The 19,925-nt window shown below is 44.4% G+C and overlaps 1 protein-coding gene across 3 annotated transcripts; it reads right to left on the bottom strand.

Annotated features, from left to right (window-relative positions):
* Positions 1 to 136: 136 nt before the first annotated feature.
* Positions 137 to 19,004, bottom strand: rabgef1l (RAB guanine nucleotide exchange factor (GEF) 1, like). Of its 3 annotated transcripts, none has more exons than XM_076282927.1 (9): positions 18,893 to 19,004; positions 16,737 to 16,986; positions 14,593 to 14,783; positions 8,995 to 9,158; positions 7,146 to 7,227; positions 6,484 to 6,616; positions 6,000 to 6,091; positions 3,964 to 4,220; positions 137 to 3,077 (listed from the first exon to the last, which is right to left on the bottom strand). In XM_076282927.1, the coding sequence occupies exons 2-9, from the start codon at positions 16,913 to 16,915 to the stop codon at positions 2,646 to 2,648; spliced, it is 1,530 nt and encodes a 509-aa protein (XP_076139042.1). In that variant the 5' UTR covers positions 16,916 to 16,986; positions 18,893 to 19,004; the 3' UTR covers positions 137 to 2,645. The 3 variants fall into 3 exon arrangements, with proteins under 3 accessions (XP_076139042.1, XP_076139041.1, XP_076139043.1); XM_076282926.1 differs by having other exon boundaries at positions 16,737 to 16,927; XM_076282928.1 differs by lacking the exons at positions 7,146 to 7,227; positions 8,995 to 9,158; positions 14,593 to 14,783; positions 16,737 to 16,986; positions 18,893 to 19,004 and adding an exon at positions 6,986 to 7,143.
* Positions 19,005 to 19,925: the final 921 nt, after the last annotated feature.

Here is a 19,925-nt window from a genome sequence, read left to right as displayed (position 1 = left end):
ACTCAAAATGAGGTCATTATGCAACACGAGTTCCCGTAGGAGTACTCACACTTTTGACGAATTCATTAGAATCAGCTGGATGTATGAGACATGAGCAAAAAAAAAAAAAAGCAAACAAAAAAAGAGCAAAACCAGAGATGTTTACTTGTTTTTAATTCATCTCAATGCAATTCATAAATACAACTAATGGCCACTATAGACATACTGTGCTTATAAACAGATGGCCCGCTGCTATTTAAATACTTCAAAGACAAATCACATGATTTAATCAATAGTAAATGCCATGTTGATCATTGTCTGCCATGAATTACAATGTTTAGGGACACTTGATTTGACCCATACCCAAGCACACAGCTTACTTAAACAAGGATTGAATAAAATAAACGCCAAAGTTATTATCAATAGTAAGTTTATACAGATCTTTAAGTCATGAGTTTTCTGGTTAAAAAGAGAGACCATTAGAAATGTCCAAACCACACTTTAAAATGTCATATGAAACATAATTGCTGAGAAGAAAAATCCACAAAACAAATGCAGGAGTAGCCAAGATGTGCTTAAATATGTGATACATTAAGTCATTACTATAAATAAATAAATATAGTAACAACAGTCTAAAATATAGAACCATACATAACTAATAGCAAAGACCTTTCAGTGACACTTTACATAAACATGCAGTCACACGAGTGACATAAGCAAGTCTTAAACAGGTCATGACAGATACCGGTCCTGTTATTAGACTTCATGATAGTCAGAGGTCAGTGCAAAACTCCAACAGTGACTTTGCATCATTATTGGTCAATGACTTCTCTCTGAATTTTAGATTCCAAAACAGCCGGTCACATTCTTTTAAACTGCCACGTGTGTAAACGATTCTGTGATCGGTCATGGTAACATGACGCCTGACATGGTCATACCTGACAGTGACAGTGAAGGCAGTGAGTAAAGGTATCCATCATGACATGTTGAAGAGGGGTCATGTCAGCCTTGTGCAAAATGTAGAGTAAAATGTTACCAACGACTCCCAGAGCAAGTCTATGGGCAATTAGCATTCGGTTCATTTCATGGCTCAGGCCTTACGAACAGATCGCTCAGCTTCAGCTCCTGACGTGTCCAAACTGTGCTGAGGGTCACCAGGCCTGCTCAAGCTGACCCTGCGGTCACTGGCCAATCCTGTTGTTGTTTACTATGATTATTATTATTATTAGGATTTGTTTAGGCCACTTGTTTCTTAGGTTATTTGAAAACTAGCTAGCAGCCACACACTGCTTTCCACAGAGAGTTCTATCAGACGATTCTAAGGGCTGTGGATGCTTCCACAGAGAGCTCTATTAGACGATTCTAAGGGCTGTGGATGCTTCCACAGAGAGCTCTATCAGACGATTCTAAGGGCTGTGGATGCTTCCACAGAGAGCTCTATCAGACGATTCTAAGGGCTGTGGATGCTTCCACAGAGAGCTCTATCAGACGATTCTAAGGGCTGTGGATGCTTCCACAGAGAGCTCTATCAGACGATTCTAAGGGCTGTGGATGCCTAATGCCCATGACATCTCCCTCTTACTGTACTGCTGTTTACTTCATCTAGTTCAAGCTCAGGCAGTGACCAATGCAGGCAGGATCATGTTCATCAAGTCAAACCCCAGGCATATAAAAGAAAATGGAGCCATGCTCATGAGGGTGGTCACATCTGGGGTCAACAGGTTGGCTTCTTTTTTTTTCTGATTAAATAACGTCACTTAAACTTTTTTCCTTCATCTAGCCTTTACTGAGGGGGTATTGGGTTTGGCCACTTAACGGAAGCACTACTTGGATTCCTAGGCTGCAAACTGGAACAGCACTACTATATGCACGGGCTCACACACACACACACACACACACACTCACACGTGCCACACTATGGATTTATGTCAGAGGGATTTGGCACTGTCTTCCTGCGAAGACGGAGATGAAGCCGTGTGCTGTGGATGGAGGTAGAGAAGCACTGCCTTACCCAACCGCCCCAGCACTGCCTTACCCAACCGCCCCAGCACTGCTTTACCCAACCACCCCAGCACTGCTTTACCCAACTACCCAACCACCCCAGCACTGCCTTACCCAACCGCCCCAGCACTGCCTTATCCAACTACCCAGCATAGCATAGCATATGAGCCATCTCTAAAGGAGCTTTTGCCTACACATGTGTTACCCCTGAGTAGGCATGATTAACTGGCTTGCCCCTTCCCTTGTGGTGAGTTATCTTAGCCCAATGCATTCTGGGAAGTGCACAACCTTGTCCCAAAGCTGGATGAACCTTCATTATTAAAGACCTTGGAGTGTGTTGATATGCATGTCTAGGAGTTAGTGTTTTGTGCATGTGACAGAAGGAGTGCATGTCTCGTGTGTGTGTGTTTGTGTGCAGAAGCATGTACGTGTCTTTGCTAGGAGAGCGGAGGACCATCTCCATCTTCTGTACCCCACTGGCAAACACACCCAGAAGGAGACGCATGGGGCTGGGGGTGGGAGATGAGTGGCTAACAGGCTGGGCCACACTCAGAGTGTCCCCCCAGGGGGTGCCCTGTGGTGGGGGAGAGGTTTCTGGACCTGAGGGGGACTGGCGTGGAGGGTTGGAGCAAGAGCTGGAGCTAGCGTTAGCATCCGCGGCTACGCTATCTAGCGAAGAGCTGTGGCGTGAGCGGCGGTGGCAGTTTGTCGTTCTCCACGTTGTCCGAGTCGATGGCGGTCGGGTCGGCCGGTGCCGCTGCTGCTCCCGAGGGCGCTGTGGTGACGCCGTCGAGCGGGAACTTGTCCAGCACGTCCTGGACGCTGTGCTCCACGCCGTCGCACCAATCGATCAGGTCCCGCTCCAGACGCCGCGCGCCGTCCAGAACCTGCTCCTGCCGCGAGTCCAGCCCGGTCAGCAGATCCAGGCTCGTGTGGTGGTGCGACGCCGCCGTGGCCGAGCCGACTGGACCGCTGGCGCTGGTGGGGCTGAGGGGCTTCTGGGGCGAGGCCTGGCCGGACATGTACAGCTCGAACTCCTCCTGGCTCAGGTTCAGCGACTGGCCGTCCAGCTTCTCGATGAAGGCCACCGCACAGCACTGGACGGAGGTTCACACAAACACACCCCAGACGTTAGTCACATATCTCCACTTTTGTGGTCATCTCCATCACTGACAACACTTTCAGAAAAATTCAACCGCTTGGTTTGCAAACATCCACAGCAGCACAAAGGACATTGAAAAAAAAAAACTAGCTAGCATACCGGAGATTAGTTATCTATTATTTTGTGGAAGAGAGATTATCTCTCCATCATGATAAACACTTGCAGGAAATGTAACCTCGGTCGGTGAAGTTACGGTCATCCTTGTCACAAGTATGTGGACATGTCAACAGCCAAAACGCGCATGATTGGCAAACATCCATAACAGCACAAAAAACACTGATAAAACAACTAGCTAGATTGTTAACAAATGTACTTTAGGTAGTATTTTAGGTATTTTACTTTTGCCTTTGAGCTGAAAAAGCAGTTTTTAAAATGTTGCCCGATTTGGAGCATGCATTTTAAAACTCAGGTGAGTTTTAAATATCAGGTGGCTAATAAAAAAAAGTGTGTATCTGCCTGTGTGTGTGTGTGTGTGTGTGTGTGTGTACTGTATGTATGTCTTAGCCTTAGCATTGTCACTGGGCAAAATAGCTTAGTGTGTGTGTGTATGTATGTGTGTGTGTATGTGTTTGTGTGTGTGAGAGTGTGTGTGTGTATGTGTGAGAGTGTGTGTGTGTGTGTGTGAGTATGTATGTGTGAGTGTGTGTATGTATGTGTGAGTGTGTGTGTGTGTGTGTGAGTATGTGTGAGAGTGTGTGTGTGTGAGTATGTGTATGTGTGTGTATGTGTGTGTGTGTGTGTATGTGTGAGAGTGTGTGTGTGTGAGTATGTGTGAGTGTGTGCGTGTTTGTATGTGTGAGTATGAGTGTGTGTGTGTGTACCAGGTTGGTGAAGTAGTATCCATCCTCTCCGGTCATGATTCGGCTGGGGTTGCAGAAGCGGGTGATGTACTGGATGTTGGAGTGCAGGCGCGGCGGGTTGGCCTTCAGCACGATGTAGATGAGCGTGGGCAGGAAGTCGTCCGCCGAGGCCGCCTCGTTCTTGGTGATCTTGATGGCGTTGAAGATGTGCTTGCTGCACGTCGTGACGCACGACAGCTTCTCCCGTGGGACGCGCTTAGAGTCCACCTCGATGATGGCTGAGGGTGAGAAGAGGACAAGCAGCAGGTTTAAGGGACACACTTAAGGCCTTCACCCAAGCAGCAGGTTTAAGGGACACACTTAAGGCCTTCAGCCAAGCAGCAGGTTTAAGGGACACACTTAAGGCCTTCAGCCAAGCAGCAGGTTTAAGGGACACACTTAAGGCCTTCAGCCAAGCAGCAGGTTTAAGGGACACACTTAAGGCCTTCACCCAAGCAGCAGGTTTAAGGGACACACTTAAGGCCTTCAGCCAAGCAGCAGGTTTAAGGGACACATGTTTAAGGCCTTCAGCCAAGCAGCAGGTTTAAGGGACACACTTAAGGCCTTCAGCCAAGCAGCAGGTTTAAGGGACACATGTTTATGGCCTTCATCCAAGCAGCAGGTTTAAGGGACACATGTTTAAGGCCTTCACCCTTGATACCGTCACACGATTAAAACAGAAGTACAACCTCACATTGTGTCAATCACGTTTGCACACAGACTCTGAAACTCTGGTTTTGGAACAGGTTTGATGTTCAGCCTTTTGTGCATCTATATAGTGTCAGTGAATTTGGCTTCCTGCAGCAGCCTTCTGTGTTTTATGGAACACTTATGGATTTTGAAGCTAAAGATGCATCAGGGATTGCGCAGGAAGTTGTGCTTGTTTGTGTTTACATTTAAATATATTAGCAGAAGCTTTTGTGCAAAAACAATTACATTATAATTTAACCAAGGACCAAACAATACAAGCCAGAGAGGAAGCTCACCCCTCCCTTCAGTATTCCCAGAGAAACTCCACGCAGGGTTTTGTTTTTGTTTGAGGGACAAGCTGCCCCCACTTTGATTGTTTCCAGTTTTCGGAGCCTGGGCTGCCCACAGAGACCGGGTTTTTTACAGTGTACTTACAGAATGGGAAGCTAGCGATCGTGAAGAAATGATTGCTGAATGTGCCAAAAAATTTTATGGGCTTGAAATTGCGGAAAATCCCTGACTGCACCTTCAAAGCTGACTAATGTTTAAGTGTTTTGGCGTTAAGTAAGAGATTTAAAGTCTTTAATCCATACAGACAAGTAATAATAACCTCTCTGTGTTTTTGTCTTTTTTAGAAATATGACCATATGTATAATTGATGATGGTTAGCACATATGTATAATTGATGATGGTTAGCACATATGTATAATTGATGATGGTTAGCAAAGAACTGTTGAGAACATTTCACATGTTGCTACACTAATGTGTGTGACATTAATGTCATTCTTACTTTCAGCCCAGTCCACTTTATACTGCCCATTTATGATGCTTTCACATTAGCGTCGTCTTACTTTTGAGAGGACATGGTTCATATTCTGTTTGCTTCCAATGCAAATGTGTAACCCTCGTCCCTGGAAATTTACATGTTGGCTTTTACTGCCAAGTCAAAAAAATAGGGCTGCTGTGCTCCGTCTTCAAAAACTGAGCACAGAAGCCTGTTTACCTACAGAAGAGCCAACGCAGAGGCCTGTTTACCTACAGAAGAACCAACGCAGAGGCCTGTTTACCTACAGAAGAACCAACGCAGAGGCCTGTTTACCTACAGAAGAGCCAACGCAGAGGCCTGTTTACCTACAGAAGAGCCAACACAGAAGAACCAACGCAGAGGCCTGTTTACCTACAGAAGAGCCAACACAGAAGAACCAACGCAGAGGCCTGTTTACCTACAGAAGAGCCAACACAGAAGAACCAACGCAGAGGCCTGTTTACCTACAGAAGAACCAATGCAGAGGCCTGTTTACCTACAAAAGAGCCAACGCAGAACTCACCTGTGATGGCTTTCACCACGTTATCAGACACAGCAGGGATCTCCTCGTTCACAGGGACGCCCAGCATCTTAATAGTCACCCAGTGCAGCGCCCTGAAACAACAGTCAACCACATTGATTTGATTTGGATGGGAGTTTTCAATCCAGCTCCACAGGCCCCCAACCCTGCGCTGAATTGGATGCAAATCTGCTCCTGTTCCCGCAGACCTGACTGTGGTCAGTGTATCCTCATTACTCCTGATGGGCTCGGACAGGCGTGTTGAATTAAAACGCTGAATCTAATCTAATCTAATCTAATATCTGTGTGTGCAATAACCTTAGTCTTACACCGTTAGCCTAGCTTAGCATAATTAACAGGAAGTGGGTTACACCAGTTAGCGTATAGCTAGCCTATAACCAGAGAGGGTTAAAGCGGAACTTTAGTAGTAGTAAAAGGTAGTAATCAAGTATTGTTGCTATAGCTACGTGCTTTTGCTCTGGCTCACCTGATTCTCTTCTGGATGGCCAGGTCTTTTTTCTCATCATCCGTGGTCTCAGGACAGAAGACGTCTTCGTAGAGCCGGATCATCATGTACTTCTCCACCTCGTCCATGACCAACTCTACTCTCTCTGTGGATCCTATATGTGACATGCACACGCGCACGCACACACACACGCGCACACATGCACACACGCACGCGCACACACACACACACATATCCGCACGCGCGCGCACGCACACACACACACACAGACACACACACACACACACACAGAATACGTGATGAAGAGGAGTGTGATCTAGTGACCTAAACTCCTCAACACACTCCGCAGCTGTGACATGGGTCCTCAACACACTCCGCAGCTGTGACATGGGTCCTCAACACACTCCGCAGCTGTGACATGGGTCCGAAGTGACTCTGGAGTGTCTGCAGCCCTGAGCCAGGGTGAGTCTGCACACCATGTGATCCGACTCATTTGAAAAGAAAGGTGTGTTTGAATGCTCACCCTTGTAGTAGGCATGCAGCTTATCAGTTTGAATACTCACCCTTGTAGTAGGCATGCAGCTTATCAGTTTGAATACTCACCCTTGTAGTAGGCATGCAGCTTATCAGTTTGAATGCTCACCCTTGTAGTAGGCATGCAGCTTATCAGTTTGAATGCTCACCCTTGTAGTAGGCATGCAGCTTATCAGACAAGTTCTGGTAGAAGTCCTGCACACACTCGGACTGATCCTCTGCGCTCATGTCCTGGACAATAGAAAGACTTGAGTCAGTGTTCAGTTATGATGGATGGAGGATTAGATATTCAAACTAATTTGGGGATTTTGGGGAAGCTATTTGCTACCATGGACAATATACAGCAACAGGACAGAAAGAACTACAGGACGATAAACGGCATACAACAACAAATAATGACACTGACACAGCATCAGGCGTGGACACTGAGACAGCATCAGGCGTGGACACTGAGACAGCATCAGGCGTGGACACTGAGACAGCATCAGGCGTGGACACTGAGACAGCATCAGGCGTATACACAGAGAGCACCAGGCGTGACAGCATCAGGCATATACACAGAGAGCATCAGGCGTAGACACTGAGACAGCATCAGGCGTGGACACTGAGAGCATCAGGCGTGACCGCATCAGGCATATACACAGAGAGCATCAGGCGTAGACACTGAGACAGCATCAGGCGTGGACACTGAGACAGCATCAGGTGTGGACACTGAGACAGCATCAGGCGTGGACACTGAGACAGCATCAGGCGTGGACACTGAGAGCATCAGGCGTGACCACATCAGGCGTGGACACAAAGAGCACCAGGCGTGACAGCATCAGGAGTGGACACTGAGAGCATCAGGCGTGGACACTGAGAGAGCACCAGAGAGAGCATGACGTGACCACCTGAGTCACATGCTTTAAAAAGGACCTAAAAAAGGTTTTGTCCCAGAGTGCCCCAGGAAGAGCTCTGGATCTGATCAAGGGTGGATGTGAACCAACTCTGGGTTAGAACTATTCTACAGGAACAGAACAGAACTATTCTACAGGCTCCACTGCTACTCTAGAACAGAACAGAACTATTCTACAGGCTCCACTGCTACTCTAGAACAGAACAGAACTATTCTACAGGCTCCACTGCTACTCTGGAACAGAACAGAACAGAACAGAACTATTCTACAGGCTCACTGCCACTCTGGAACAGAACTATTCTACAGGCTACGCTGACCAACTGGGGGAAGGGGGATTCCCACAATACATAACACCCCATGAAAGTCAGCACAAAAGAAACTGAATGAAGAAGTGGGACTGAAGTGTTCTCTGCTGCACGCTATGAGGACCCACAAGATCAGCGATGAAGCACTCACTGCACAGCTGCACACATGATACTAAATGTGTGGGTACTTTCTGAAAGCTAAATTCAGCATTTTATAGATTCAGTTCCTGATTAAAAAACGTATTTTTGTGTGAACACATCCATATTCTGAGAAACTTCCCCAATAACCATCTCAGAATACCCCTTCTTTCCGCCGAGTACCTACAAATTTATGATAAATATATATATGGAATTTCCTTTGGATATCTAGGCATGGTGCCACATTTCACAAGCTGGCAATGGCTTGGATTGTCCCAGTGTTCTCGAGTGTGCTTCTAAACTCCCATGACAACAGGTTGTCAGGCTGCTGAGCATTTGTTTGGCTGCTGTGTCTGTGGAACACCAGTCTCCATGGTGCAATCCATTACACAAACTTCCTGCCAAGGAGTTGTTTTTCTAGCCCAGCCCAACTGGTCAGGTGTTGGGTCCTATCAGACCCTTACTGGTCAGGTGTTGGGTCCTCTCAGACCCTTACTGGTCAGGTGTTGGGTCCTCTCAGACCCTTACTGGTCAGGTGTTGGGTCCTATATCAGACCCTTACTGGTCAGGTGTTGGGTCCTATATCAGACCCTTACTGGTCAGGTGTTGGGTCCTATATTCTATGTGGGACACAAGTGGGCAGTGGGCTCTTTCCCTCACCCTCTTGTAGGCCATGGTCTCGGTGAAAGCGCGACACTGCTTGAAGATCTCGCGGCCGGGCTTGTGCAGGGTCTTGAGGAAGTCGATGAACTCTTGCGTGGCCCGGTCCATCTCCGCGCTGACCCTACTGGTGCTGGGGGACGGAGTGTCTGGAGGCCCCGAGTCTGGACAGAGAGGAACAGAGAGGGACAGCAATGAGCCCATTAATGATAACGGAGTCTGGACAGAGAGGGACAGCAATGAGCCCATTAATGATAACGGAGTCTGGACAGAGAGGAACAGAGGAACAGCAATGAGCCCATTAATGATAACGGAGTCTGGACAGAGAGGAACAGAGAGGGACAGCAATGAGCCCATTAATGATAACGGAGTCTTGACAGAGAGGGACAGCAATAATAGTTTAGGCAATCTGTGAGGGAAAAAAAATAAAATAAAAAAAAAATAAAAAAATCACCCAACCCAAAACTATTTGCAACACAAATGATTTTTGCTTGTATTCAGTTCATGAAAACTTCCCGTATCACATAAAAGTCCATGCAAATCCAAGTAGGTATTATTTGTGCATACTGTAGGTCATGGGCCAAAAGCTGCTCCTTTGGCAGTTTTACTGAACTTTCATAGTACAGGGGATTCCCTCCACCCCCCACTCCCCTCCCCTGTTGCAAGCCGTGTGTCTTTCATGTTGTAAAGTGTACTGACTATGTGCTCATGTTGCGGAGGTGTTTTTCCTGTTCCCACATTGTACTCCCCATAGGAGCATAGTCTGGGGGCTGTTTTTTCTCCTCCCCTCTCCTCATGTTATGCTGTATTTTCTCCATGTACTGCATTTCGTTGTGTCTGTACTTGTACTCTGCACAATGGCAAAGTTAAATCTAATCTAATCTAATGTGAAAATTAGGTCAAATTCTTTCATAAAGGCATGAAACTGGGTGAACTTGGTGAAACCATTATCAAAAAACCCCATTGATCGCTGTGGCAACCATTAAATCTTCCACTATAACTGAAATAAACTGCATTAAACTGCATTGGGTTGCTTTAAGCCCATATTCTGTAGCTCTCAGTAGGTTTGGTGGTTAGTTTGTACCACTTGACAAGTTCAGTTGTGACTTCTTGAGCTTTATTTACTCTAAGCTAGCGAGCTACCACTGTTCATTGACCCTCAGTCCTGAATGTGCTTGTCCGAATGCTTGTGCAACTGTCAGACATGTAGCAAACCACTGGTCCCTGTGTATCACCAGGTGGTGGTGCCAATGTTGTACCAATGTTGTACCAATGTTGTTGGCTCTATTGCCATGATATTTCTACATCAATGCAGACTCACCAAACTCTGCTTGTGGTTCACTACGTGGATGTGAATGACAACCAGGGCCAGTTCTAGCCTACTACATTTGGGTGGGCCGGCAGAAATTCTGTGTGGGCAACATAGCAAAGCGGTCAAATTGGATCAAAATCGACAAACACAAAACACAAACACAAAAAAAACATGGTACTACCTAGCTTGAGTTGCTGCAGCCAACAGCAAGGGATGGACAGTATTTCTGATACATGTATTTAAAATAAGTATTTCAAATACAAGAGTATTTTGTCATTTGTATTTTATTGTTGAAAAAAAAAAATGGCTTCGTATTTTATAATTTGAGTAAGTTGTAGGTTGCTCTCACATACAATACACTCCCTCACATACCAACCTAAAGTTTCTTGAGAACTTTAGTTATCCAATCGTAACACATGGAACCAGTTCTGTGGTTAGAAAATGGTTTCGTATTTTGTATCAAAGTACTTGTCAAAGTGTCTATTGTTTTTGTCTATTGTTTATTTTTTGCTAAATATTTTTGGTAAAACCAATAGCCTACTTTTGGTGATGTGATGACATCATAAAAGTGCAAAACAATGAATGTAGCCTCTGACTGGTGATGAGATAGTAATTTGCCATGATTTGTGATCAGAATATTGAGATTCAGGAATCATCCAAATCAGAACATATGGAGCCTGTTATGTGACCGGATATGTGTGCAACATTGTCAGCGCATGCCCAGATTGAGCAATGTCAGAGACTTGTCTCCACTTTGTACCGTTTGACAAGTTCAGTCGTGACTTTTTGAGTGCATCTCTGATACAGTATTTAGGCTATGAGACGTACTGTAACAGTCAGGTCAGCATAGCTGATCTGTTGACTGTTTGCAGGTTATGCATGTCTCGTAGGCAGAGAAAAGCTGTTGCTCTTAAACATTGTCCACTTAATCAGAGTCAGTGTACTGATGAAGGAATAGATTACCGGTAAATTTAATTTAATTTAATTTAAATTTATTGTGCTTATAGAGCGCCAAAACATAACACATGTATCATGGAGCTTTACAGAATGTAGGCAATCAGAGAAAGAAGGAAAGAAAGGAAGAAAAGGAAAGCAAGAGAGAGGCCCATGGGTAACAGAATAAATAGACAGATATGGAATGTTTGCAAAGTGATATGCTCCATTTAAAGAGAGTATTTTTAGTACTTTCACAATACAAAAATACAGTATTTTTATACATGGTGTGGCATGGTATTTTGTAGTTTATTTTAACTTAAAATTAGGTTATTTGATGTTCTATTTTAAAATACATCTTGATGTATTTTTGTCCATCCCTGCCAACAGCTAGAGTAGCCAGGCAGCTACATTCTTTAATTCATTTACAAAATTATTTATTCAAATTTTAATCTTTAAAATAATGCTCCCGAGGGTGTAGTACTGTAGCTGCCTGGCTGCTCTAGCTGTTGGCTGCAGCAACTCGAGCTAGGTAGCACTGATTGTTTTTTTTTTTCTCTCGTACTGACAGTACTCAGTGACTTTGAGAGTTTTCCTTTAAGGCATCAGGATGGGGTTTACCTAACACACATACATAGGCCTACTGCACAGCCATGTGCCAGCTAGCTACCATTACACTCAACACCAACTCCTCTACATCCAAGCTGGGTTTGAGGCTGCACACTGCGCAGATCAGAGTCCGGCAGCGAGTCTGGTACCCGCATAAAAGCTGCTGAAACGGGTGGATTGTGACATTCCTAGAATTCATGGGCAGGGACGCGGGTGGAAAATGAACTCCTTGCGGGTGGGTAGCGGACGACAAACAAAACAGTATTTTAGTTTGCTGAAATAAAACATAAAATAAAAATATGTGCAATATTTGTATGTCTAAATTACCATCACCACATCGCAAATATGTGTTTAGTCAACAATATGACCTTTGACCCATCACGTCACTACTGTGACTTTGATTTCTTACATGCATCTCGTGGTTGGAGCCTTGTAGGAGTAGGCTACTATGTCAGAACAGACATGATAGACTCACTCCGCTAATAAATTCTATAGGCGAATGCGTGTACACTTTGCTAAAAGAACTATGAACTATGTGGCCACACATGTATCTCTGGATGGGGTCAGATATTCTTTAGAATGCTTATTCTACAACATTCTAATTACTGTTTTGTCAGTATTTGCTGAAGGGTAATGCATAAAAACAACCCTCATTTTAACATATTTCCACCAACTGGATTTTCATGGCCTTTTACTATGGTGTTTAGATCACAAATTGAAATATAAAATGTAAAAAAGAAATTCTGTTGCAATTAGTTTTGGATCAGACCTTACTTTGCCTGGACTATAAGCCCATTTCACAGTTAATGATAACGGCGTCTGGACAGAGCGGGACAGCAATAAGCCCATTTCACAATTAATGATGCCTAATGATGTCATTAATGATGACCCTCTTCCTGTCCTTCCTGTGGACTGTGCTGCTATACGAGTGGCTTTCTACGACGCTGTTTACATCTTCTAACCTAAACCTAGGCAAACTTTGACATTTTGAAAAAGCGCTGCATTTTTAATTGATCTGTCTGTTGACAGCAATCGTGATAACTCCCAGAGGAAATAGGTTTACACAGTGGCCACATCTCGTGAAAAGGGCTGATCGCTGATGAGAGACATCTCGTGAAAAGGGCTGATCACTGATGAGGGACAAATGTTTACACAATGATGCCAAAGCCGCTGATATTCTGCTGAACTGGTCATTCAGCATACCAATTGAAATGCAGTTTTTTGTTTGTTTGTTGGTAGCTGTCAACATGGCATTTGGCAGACAACACCACCACAAGTAACCCCCCTCCATCCCCCATTGGCAGACAACACCACCACAAGTAACCCCCCTCCATCCCCCATTGGCAGACAACACCACCACAAGTAACCCCCCTCCATCCCCCATTGGCTGACAACACCACCACAAGTAACCCCCCTCCATCCCCCATTGGCAGACAACACCACCACAAGTAACCCCCCTCCATCCCCCATTGGCAGACAACACCACCTTAAGAAACCCCCCTCCGAGTCTCTGCGTTGTTACCCAGATCAACACAGATGCTGAAAATTATTACCAACAGAAAGTGTCAGCCAACAACTAAAATAGCTATATTTCTTTTTTTGTTTGGCTTTTTATGCCTTTAATCAGACAGGACGGCAGAGAGAGTGACAGGAAGTGAGCGGGAGAGAGCGATTGGGTGGGACCAGGAAATGACCCAAATATGGTATGGGCGCTGTAACCAGCTGTGCCACAGCACGTTTTCATTCTCTGCTAAAATCTGTGAATACATATTTCAGGTGACCAGTGAAAGCTACAGTCTTCATTTGTGACCTATAAAGAATACATATTTCAGGTGACCAGTGAAAGCTACAGTCTTCATTTGTGACCTATAAAGAATACATATTTCAGGTGACCAGTGAAAGCTACAGTCTTCATTTGTGACCTATAAAGAATACATATTTCAGGTGACCAGTGAAAGCTACAGTCTTCATTTGTGACCTATAAAGAATACATATTTCAGGTGACCAGTGAAAGCTACAGTCTTCATTTGTGACCTATAAAGAATACATATTTCAGGTGACCAGTGAAAGCTACAGTCTTCATTTGTGACCTATAAAGAATACATATTTCAGGTGACCAGTGAAAGCTACAGTCTTCATTTGTGACCTATAAAGAATACATATTTCAGGTGACCAGTGAAAGCTACAGTCTTCATTTGTGACCTATAAAGAATACATATTTCAGGTGACCAGTGAAAGCTACAGTCTTCATTTGTGACCTATAAAGAATTTCATAGATGATGCCAGATGCTGCCAATTTCCTGTATGAGTTTACAGTAGTCTCTAACAGTTGAACTCTCTATCTGCGTTCTGCGTTGTTGTTTACAGTAGTCTCTAGATCACCCGCGTTCTAACAGTTGATCTCTCCATCTACAGATGTTACCTGCTCCATAACCCAGGTGGGTGCTACACAGCGGTACACTCTTGAAAAGAATGTGTTAGACACAACAGAAAACAACAACAAACTGTGTTGTCCCTGTATGGACATAGAGGTGTGTTTAAAAACAACACAAGTTGTGTTATTTTCAACACATTCGTTTTAAGAGTGTAGTAGTTGTAGTGAGGTTCCCCCTTTTCACACTAAGGCACTTTGAGTACCCAGAAAAGCACCATATAAATGCAACATGTTGTTATTGTTGTGTTGATGTGTTGTTGCTGTTGTTGTTGTAACAGAGTGTTGACACAGGTTGTCTTCTTCAGGGTACCTTTCTTTGACGGGGTTCTGGACGACGGACTGAAGATCTTCTTGATCGTGGTGACCTTGCGGGACTTCTCGTTGCTCTTCTTGTCCTCGAACTTTGAGAAGGAGGATATGGAGGTGTGTGCCGGCGGGGCCTGAGGCCCCTGGGGTCCCTGGTGGCTACTGGCATAAGCAGCCTCCTCTTCCTTCTGTAGCCTAACACACAGACCAGCAGGACGCACGTCAGTTTGCAGATACAGACCGTAACACTGTACACGTCAGTTTGCAGATACAGACGGTAACACTGTACACGTCAGTTTGCAGATACAGACCGTAACACTGTACTTAAGACACACAAATAGAAACATCAATATCATCATTTTAACCCACAGCACCCCTAACGTATTTACTGCCCTAGTCACTTTCATTCTACTTTTAAGAATATAAGAATACATTCCTGGTGTGTCAGTTGTCGGACGGTTGTCTTTGGCTGTTGAGCCATGCCAAAGATGATTTTATGTCATGACAGATAATAAAGTTTTTCTGATTCTGAGTCCACCTACAAGGGACCTTTGAGGTGTAGAGTAAACAAACTTAACTCCAAAACCTAACCTTAACCATACATTATACGTTAATAGCAGCGTATCAACAGATTGTTTATTGACAATACAGACATCTGTAGACAGTCTATATTGCACCGCCTGGTAAGGTGTGACCATACCGACTACAGGTGTGTATGTGCAAAAGGTCTTCAGGGACTCAAAACTGGATAAGCAAGTATGTTGTCTAAAAATGTAGGAGTGTACTGGGCTTTGTGTACTTTTACTAAATAAAAACTAAACGTCTCCTTGCACCTCTCTGAAAGAGTTGTGGTGTGTATGTTTATGTTTTGTGATCATCACTCATTATTTTCATTGTTGATATTTGATATTGATATTGTTATTGATATTGTTGTTATTATCACCATTATGCTTAATGTAGGCTTTTCAACTTAACAAATGTAGAGCTCATATACTGAAAGTCGCTTTGGAAAAATAGTATCTGCCAAATACCATCAACATCAACATCACCATCACCATAGCCTGTCCCTGCTGCTTAACACATGACATGTGCATGATGAAGCTCTGGCCGGTCATTGTTCAACCTCCCTGCTGCCCCCTCCCCCCCCCCTCTCTGGACTCCCTCCTTCGCCCCCCCCCCCCCCCTCCCAAGACTCTCCTTCTGACCCCCCCCCCCTTCCTCTCTTTTTAACAAATGTAGAGCTCATATACTGTAAGTCGCTTTGGAAAAGTAGTATCTGCCAAATACCATCAACATCAACATCAACGCCAACATCCCCATAGCCTGTCCCTGCTGCTGCTGCTTAGCACATGACATGCGCATGATGAGGCTCTGGCCGGTCATTCTTCTTACCTCCCTGCCGCCCCCCCTCCCCCTTCTCTCTCTGGACTCCCTCCTTCGCACCCCCCCCTCTCCCCCTTCTCTCTTTTGACTCCCTCCTTCGCGCCCCCCCCCTCCCCCTTCTCTCTCTGGACTCCCTCCTTCGCACCCCCCCCCCTCCCCCTTCTCTCTCTGGACTCCCTCCTTCGCGCCCCCCCCCCTTTTCCCTCCCTCTGTGGACCGCCCCCCCACCCAAGACTCTCCTTCTGACTCCCTACCATCATTATCGCTGCTGCTGCTTAACACATGACATGTGCATGAGGAAAAGAGGATCCACTGAAGGGTGTGGTGATGCCGTGTTAGTAGGAGAGAGATCATAAAGAGATAGCACTGGTTAAAGTGATAAAAATATAAAATGTGTCACTGCAACAAAAATATTTCCTTCAAAAACAGCACCATTCTGTTTCTGACAGGAAGCGCTGTTAAATATTTTTTCTCCAAATCACTACTTGACCAAGAATACTGCATAGTGCAGCCAGACATTAGAACTGTGATACTGTAAACTTACTGCAACTAACATCCAGAAAGAAAATGGCCTAAAAACCTATTTAAAGGGTCGAGTTGGCAAACAGGGCATGTGAACTAGAGTCATTAAACTTAATTTGATCCATCGATTGATGCATTGCCCCTGGGCGTTCATGTTCTTCCTCCTTGTTCTTCCACCTCCCCCCCACCCTGGACTCTCTCCTTCTGACCCCCCCCCCTCCTCTCTCCCCCTAGACTCCTCACCGTGCCGCCAGGGCCCAGTCGTCCTGGATCTGTTTCTGCCGTGCGTGCTGGTTCTCCTCTCGCCAGCACTTGGAGCAGAGCCCCTGCCAGGCCGCGTTTCCGTAGAAACCGCATCCCTTCTTACACAGCAACTCGGACTGGTCCACGTGGATCCCGCGGCGCTCCATCTGTGCGCTCATCCCTGTGGTGAGCTGTGGGGTCAGGGGTGAGAGGTCAAGGTCAGGGGTGAGAGGTCAAGGTCGGCAGCAGACTAAGGGACAGACAGACAGTTTAGTATTAAACCACTGGCAATGCTCACAATATGAAAAGACACCTAACAGGGACAGCTAGCATATCTGTGGTTGCAGTTCTGTTTCAGATTTAGTAGTGCTTCTTCTTCAACATGCTATCAAATAATAAACAATTTAAATATAAATATGGTAATTTTGAGTTGCAACCCCCGTAACATTACAACAAACGGATGATATGATATCCATAGGCCTAGCATACAGTAGAAAAGAAGTGGGTTATGAAGCGTTTATGAGGCTTTAGGCCATGTGTCCTAATAATGATGTTCTATAACAGACTGATTTATGTAAGGGATAAAGGCCGCCGAGGTGTCCTGTTATACGGAATTAATGGACGAGGGCGAGGGGCAAAAACTCCCCGACGCGCAACGGAGGGGAGTTGCCTCCGCCCAAGTCCATTAATTCCGTATAACTGGACACACCTCGAAGGTCGTTATCCCGCTTATCACCCGGTTGCCACTGTAAACACTGGAAACACGCGGTTCTGTTTAAAAAGAAGCTCACTAGTTCAGCTTGTTGTACAACTTTAGCATGGACAGTTAGCTTGTTTACAGTTGATTCCATTGTTGGGAAGCCTGCAACCAAAAGATTCTAGAGCGCTGCAACCGTCGTCCTAGTATGGTTGTTATAGTTACCATTCATAAGCATTGATATGGAACGGTGTCCTGTTATTCAGAATTAAAGTCCACCCGCCAGCCAATCAGAAAAGAGTATTTCTTCTCTCCGGGTGATAAGTCAACTTAATCGACATATTTGTTTCAGTCTTAAGACTTTAAGGTAGATGTGGTACAACAGCCTGGATTTACCCCTTAACAGACTCCAGTAAGCTGCACGCAGCCTAGTGACATCATGACAGCTAAACGGCTAGACCCATATATGGACCCTTTCAACAAGGTAAACAAAAACAATGCTTGAACATTCTATTTGGGCCCCAATCTACTTCCTCTGCATTAAGATAACATATGGAATGTTAAAAAGGAAGTCTTGTGGGGCCAACTATGATGCTGATAATGAATATTCCATGAAAGGGTCTATAGGGCTAGACCTCCGATGAGCCAAGCACTCTAATGAGGTCATGACGGCTGTAAAGCTCGATTAGATGTAGGTTGGGCTACTGTCTGCAAACATTTGTACAGGTACAATTACACAGGTACGTACACTCACGCGCTCTAACATAACGTAGGCCAATTAACACCGTAAAGAGCAGCCTCCCGCCCACCACAGGTAAACTCAAGTTTCATAACATGCTACGATACGTCAATATTATTAAAAATCATGAATGTTCATGAAAAAATCATGAATAATCGTCAAGTTAAGCAAAATAAATAACATTAATACCCTATGTGAGTCAGAGTAATGTAAAACTGGCCAGAATTAAGTATAATAGGCTGGGTTTAATCTACCAGTCTGAGCTTGATATACAGGCACCAAGACGACAAGGTAGCAAGGTGCCAATGACTTTGTGTTAACCTCACCATGTCACCTAAAGGTGCGACGTCCTTAGGTGTCCAATAATGTCAACTTGAATTTCCTCTCTGAACTAGCTCAGTCCACCCAACTGTTATAGCAATCTCAGATAAGTTGCCTAATTAGGCAAGCAACTTGAAGATTGTCAGCGATTCATGTAACTGTTTGAGACACGACTTTAGGTTATAAACATATCTGATGTCCGAATGTAACAATGTAACGTAAGGTATATCGTATATAAGTTAGCGCTTAACTAAGAAATAGCTAGCCTAATAGTTTATCAGCTTACGGTTTGCTGTAATGTTTACGCTAGCTAGCCAAGGGTTATGAAACATTAAAACCACTTTTATGAATGTAACACTGGAAATTTTGAGCAGTTTTGTTCCAGCATTCAATACTTACCAAACCACGAAATAGAGGGACGCCTCGATTTGCTTCTCACCTCGGAGTTATTGTTTAATTATTAACATAAATTATTCGGCCTACGACAACCCAACCACCACTGACAGAGTACACGAACATCACTTCCGGGTTACGATCCACTGAAAACATATTTCATAATAAAAGTTCTTCAATTTACTGTAACAAAGCAAACGTGAGCATCGCAGGGTACAGTCATAAGCTAGGCTTAAATAATAATAAATAGGCGTAAATTGCATACCATTTAAATCATTTGCAATTGATAACTGTTGTGGGGGTTGCACATCGGACCATTTTATATTATTGACTCATGTAGACCTATAGGCCTACTTGTCAAGACTGACACATTTGCAGGGGTGGACAGTAACTAAGTAGGCCTACATTTAGGCTACTTGATTAGGCTACTTAAGTATGATTTTTGAGTATCTGTATTAATTCAGTATTAATATTTTTGGAAACTTGTGACTTTTACTCCACTACGTTTGTACAAATACTGTACTTGTATTGTACCAGAGCCCGTTAGACATTCTCTGATTGTACTAATATGAGCATGAAATAGCCTCGTTACTTTTAACCACATCTGATTCTTTAAATGCAATAATGCGATAGACCGTCTTGAAGTTTTTTCAATAGTTCAATTTGAACTTGGCTGAATTGGCTGTGGTAATGATGGTGACAACAGATTCAGAACATCCTCCATGTAGCCTGGGAGAACCTAGACGAACCTGTTAGCAATTGAGATTTGAGAAGTGGCTTGGTGTTTACCAGGCTATCTTCCATGATCATCGTGAAATTAGACAATCATCTGATATTCACCAGCTAGATCTTTAGCCTACTACATCATCAGTGGTGGACGAAGTACACAAATCCTGTACTTGAGTAAAAGTAGAGATACACATGGTCAAATGTTACTCCAGTAAAAGTAAAAGTCCTCCTTTTACATTTCTACTTTAGTGGAAGTACAAAAGTACTTGCCTTCAAATGTACTTAAGTATCGAAAGTAAAAGTCCTGAAA

Source organism: Alosa pseudoharengus, unplaced genomic scaffold (genome assembly GCF_046254945.1).
Source record: "Alosa pseudoharengus isolate Yale_2024_CS ecotype anadromous, Long Island Sound unplaced genomic scaffold, YU_APseudo_1.1 YU_APseudo_1.1_scf_13, whole genome shotgun sequence".
Taxonomy (NCBI): domain Eukaryota; kingdom Metazoa; phylum Chordata; class Actinopteri; order Clupeiformes; family Clupeidae; genus Alosa; species Alosa pseudoharengus.
The sequence above is the reverse complement of the archived record's forward strand: the minus strand, read 5'-3'. Positions and strand labels throughout refer to the sequence as shown.

Excerpts from the sequence above, each read along its gene's own strand:
- rabgef1l (XM_076282927.1), bottom strand. The coding sequence starts at position 16,915 with ATGAGCGCACAGATGGAGCGCCGCGGGATCCACGTGGACCAGTCCGAG. Across the intron at positions 14,784-16,736 it reads GACTGGGCCCTGGCGGCACG|GCTACAGAAGGAAGAGGAGG; the intron begins GTGAGGAGTCTA and ends TCTGTGTGTTAG. Across the intron at positions 6,617-7,145 it reads GCTGCATGCCTACTACAAGG|GATCCACAGAGAGAGTAGAG; the intron begins GTGAGCATTCAA and ends TGTCACATATAG.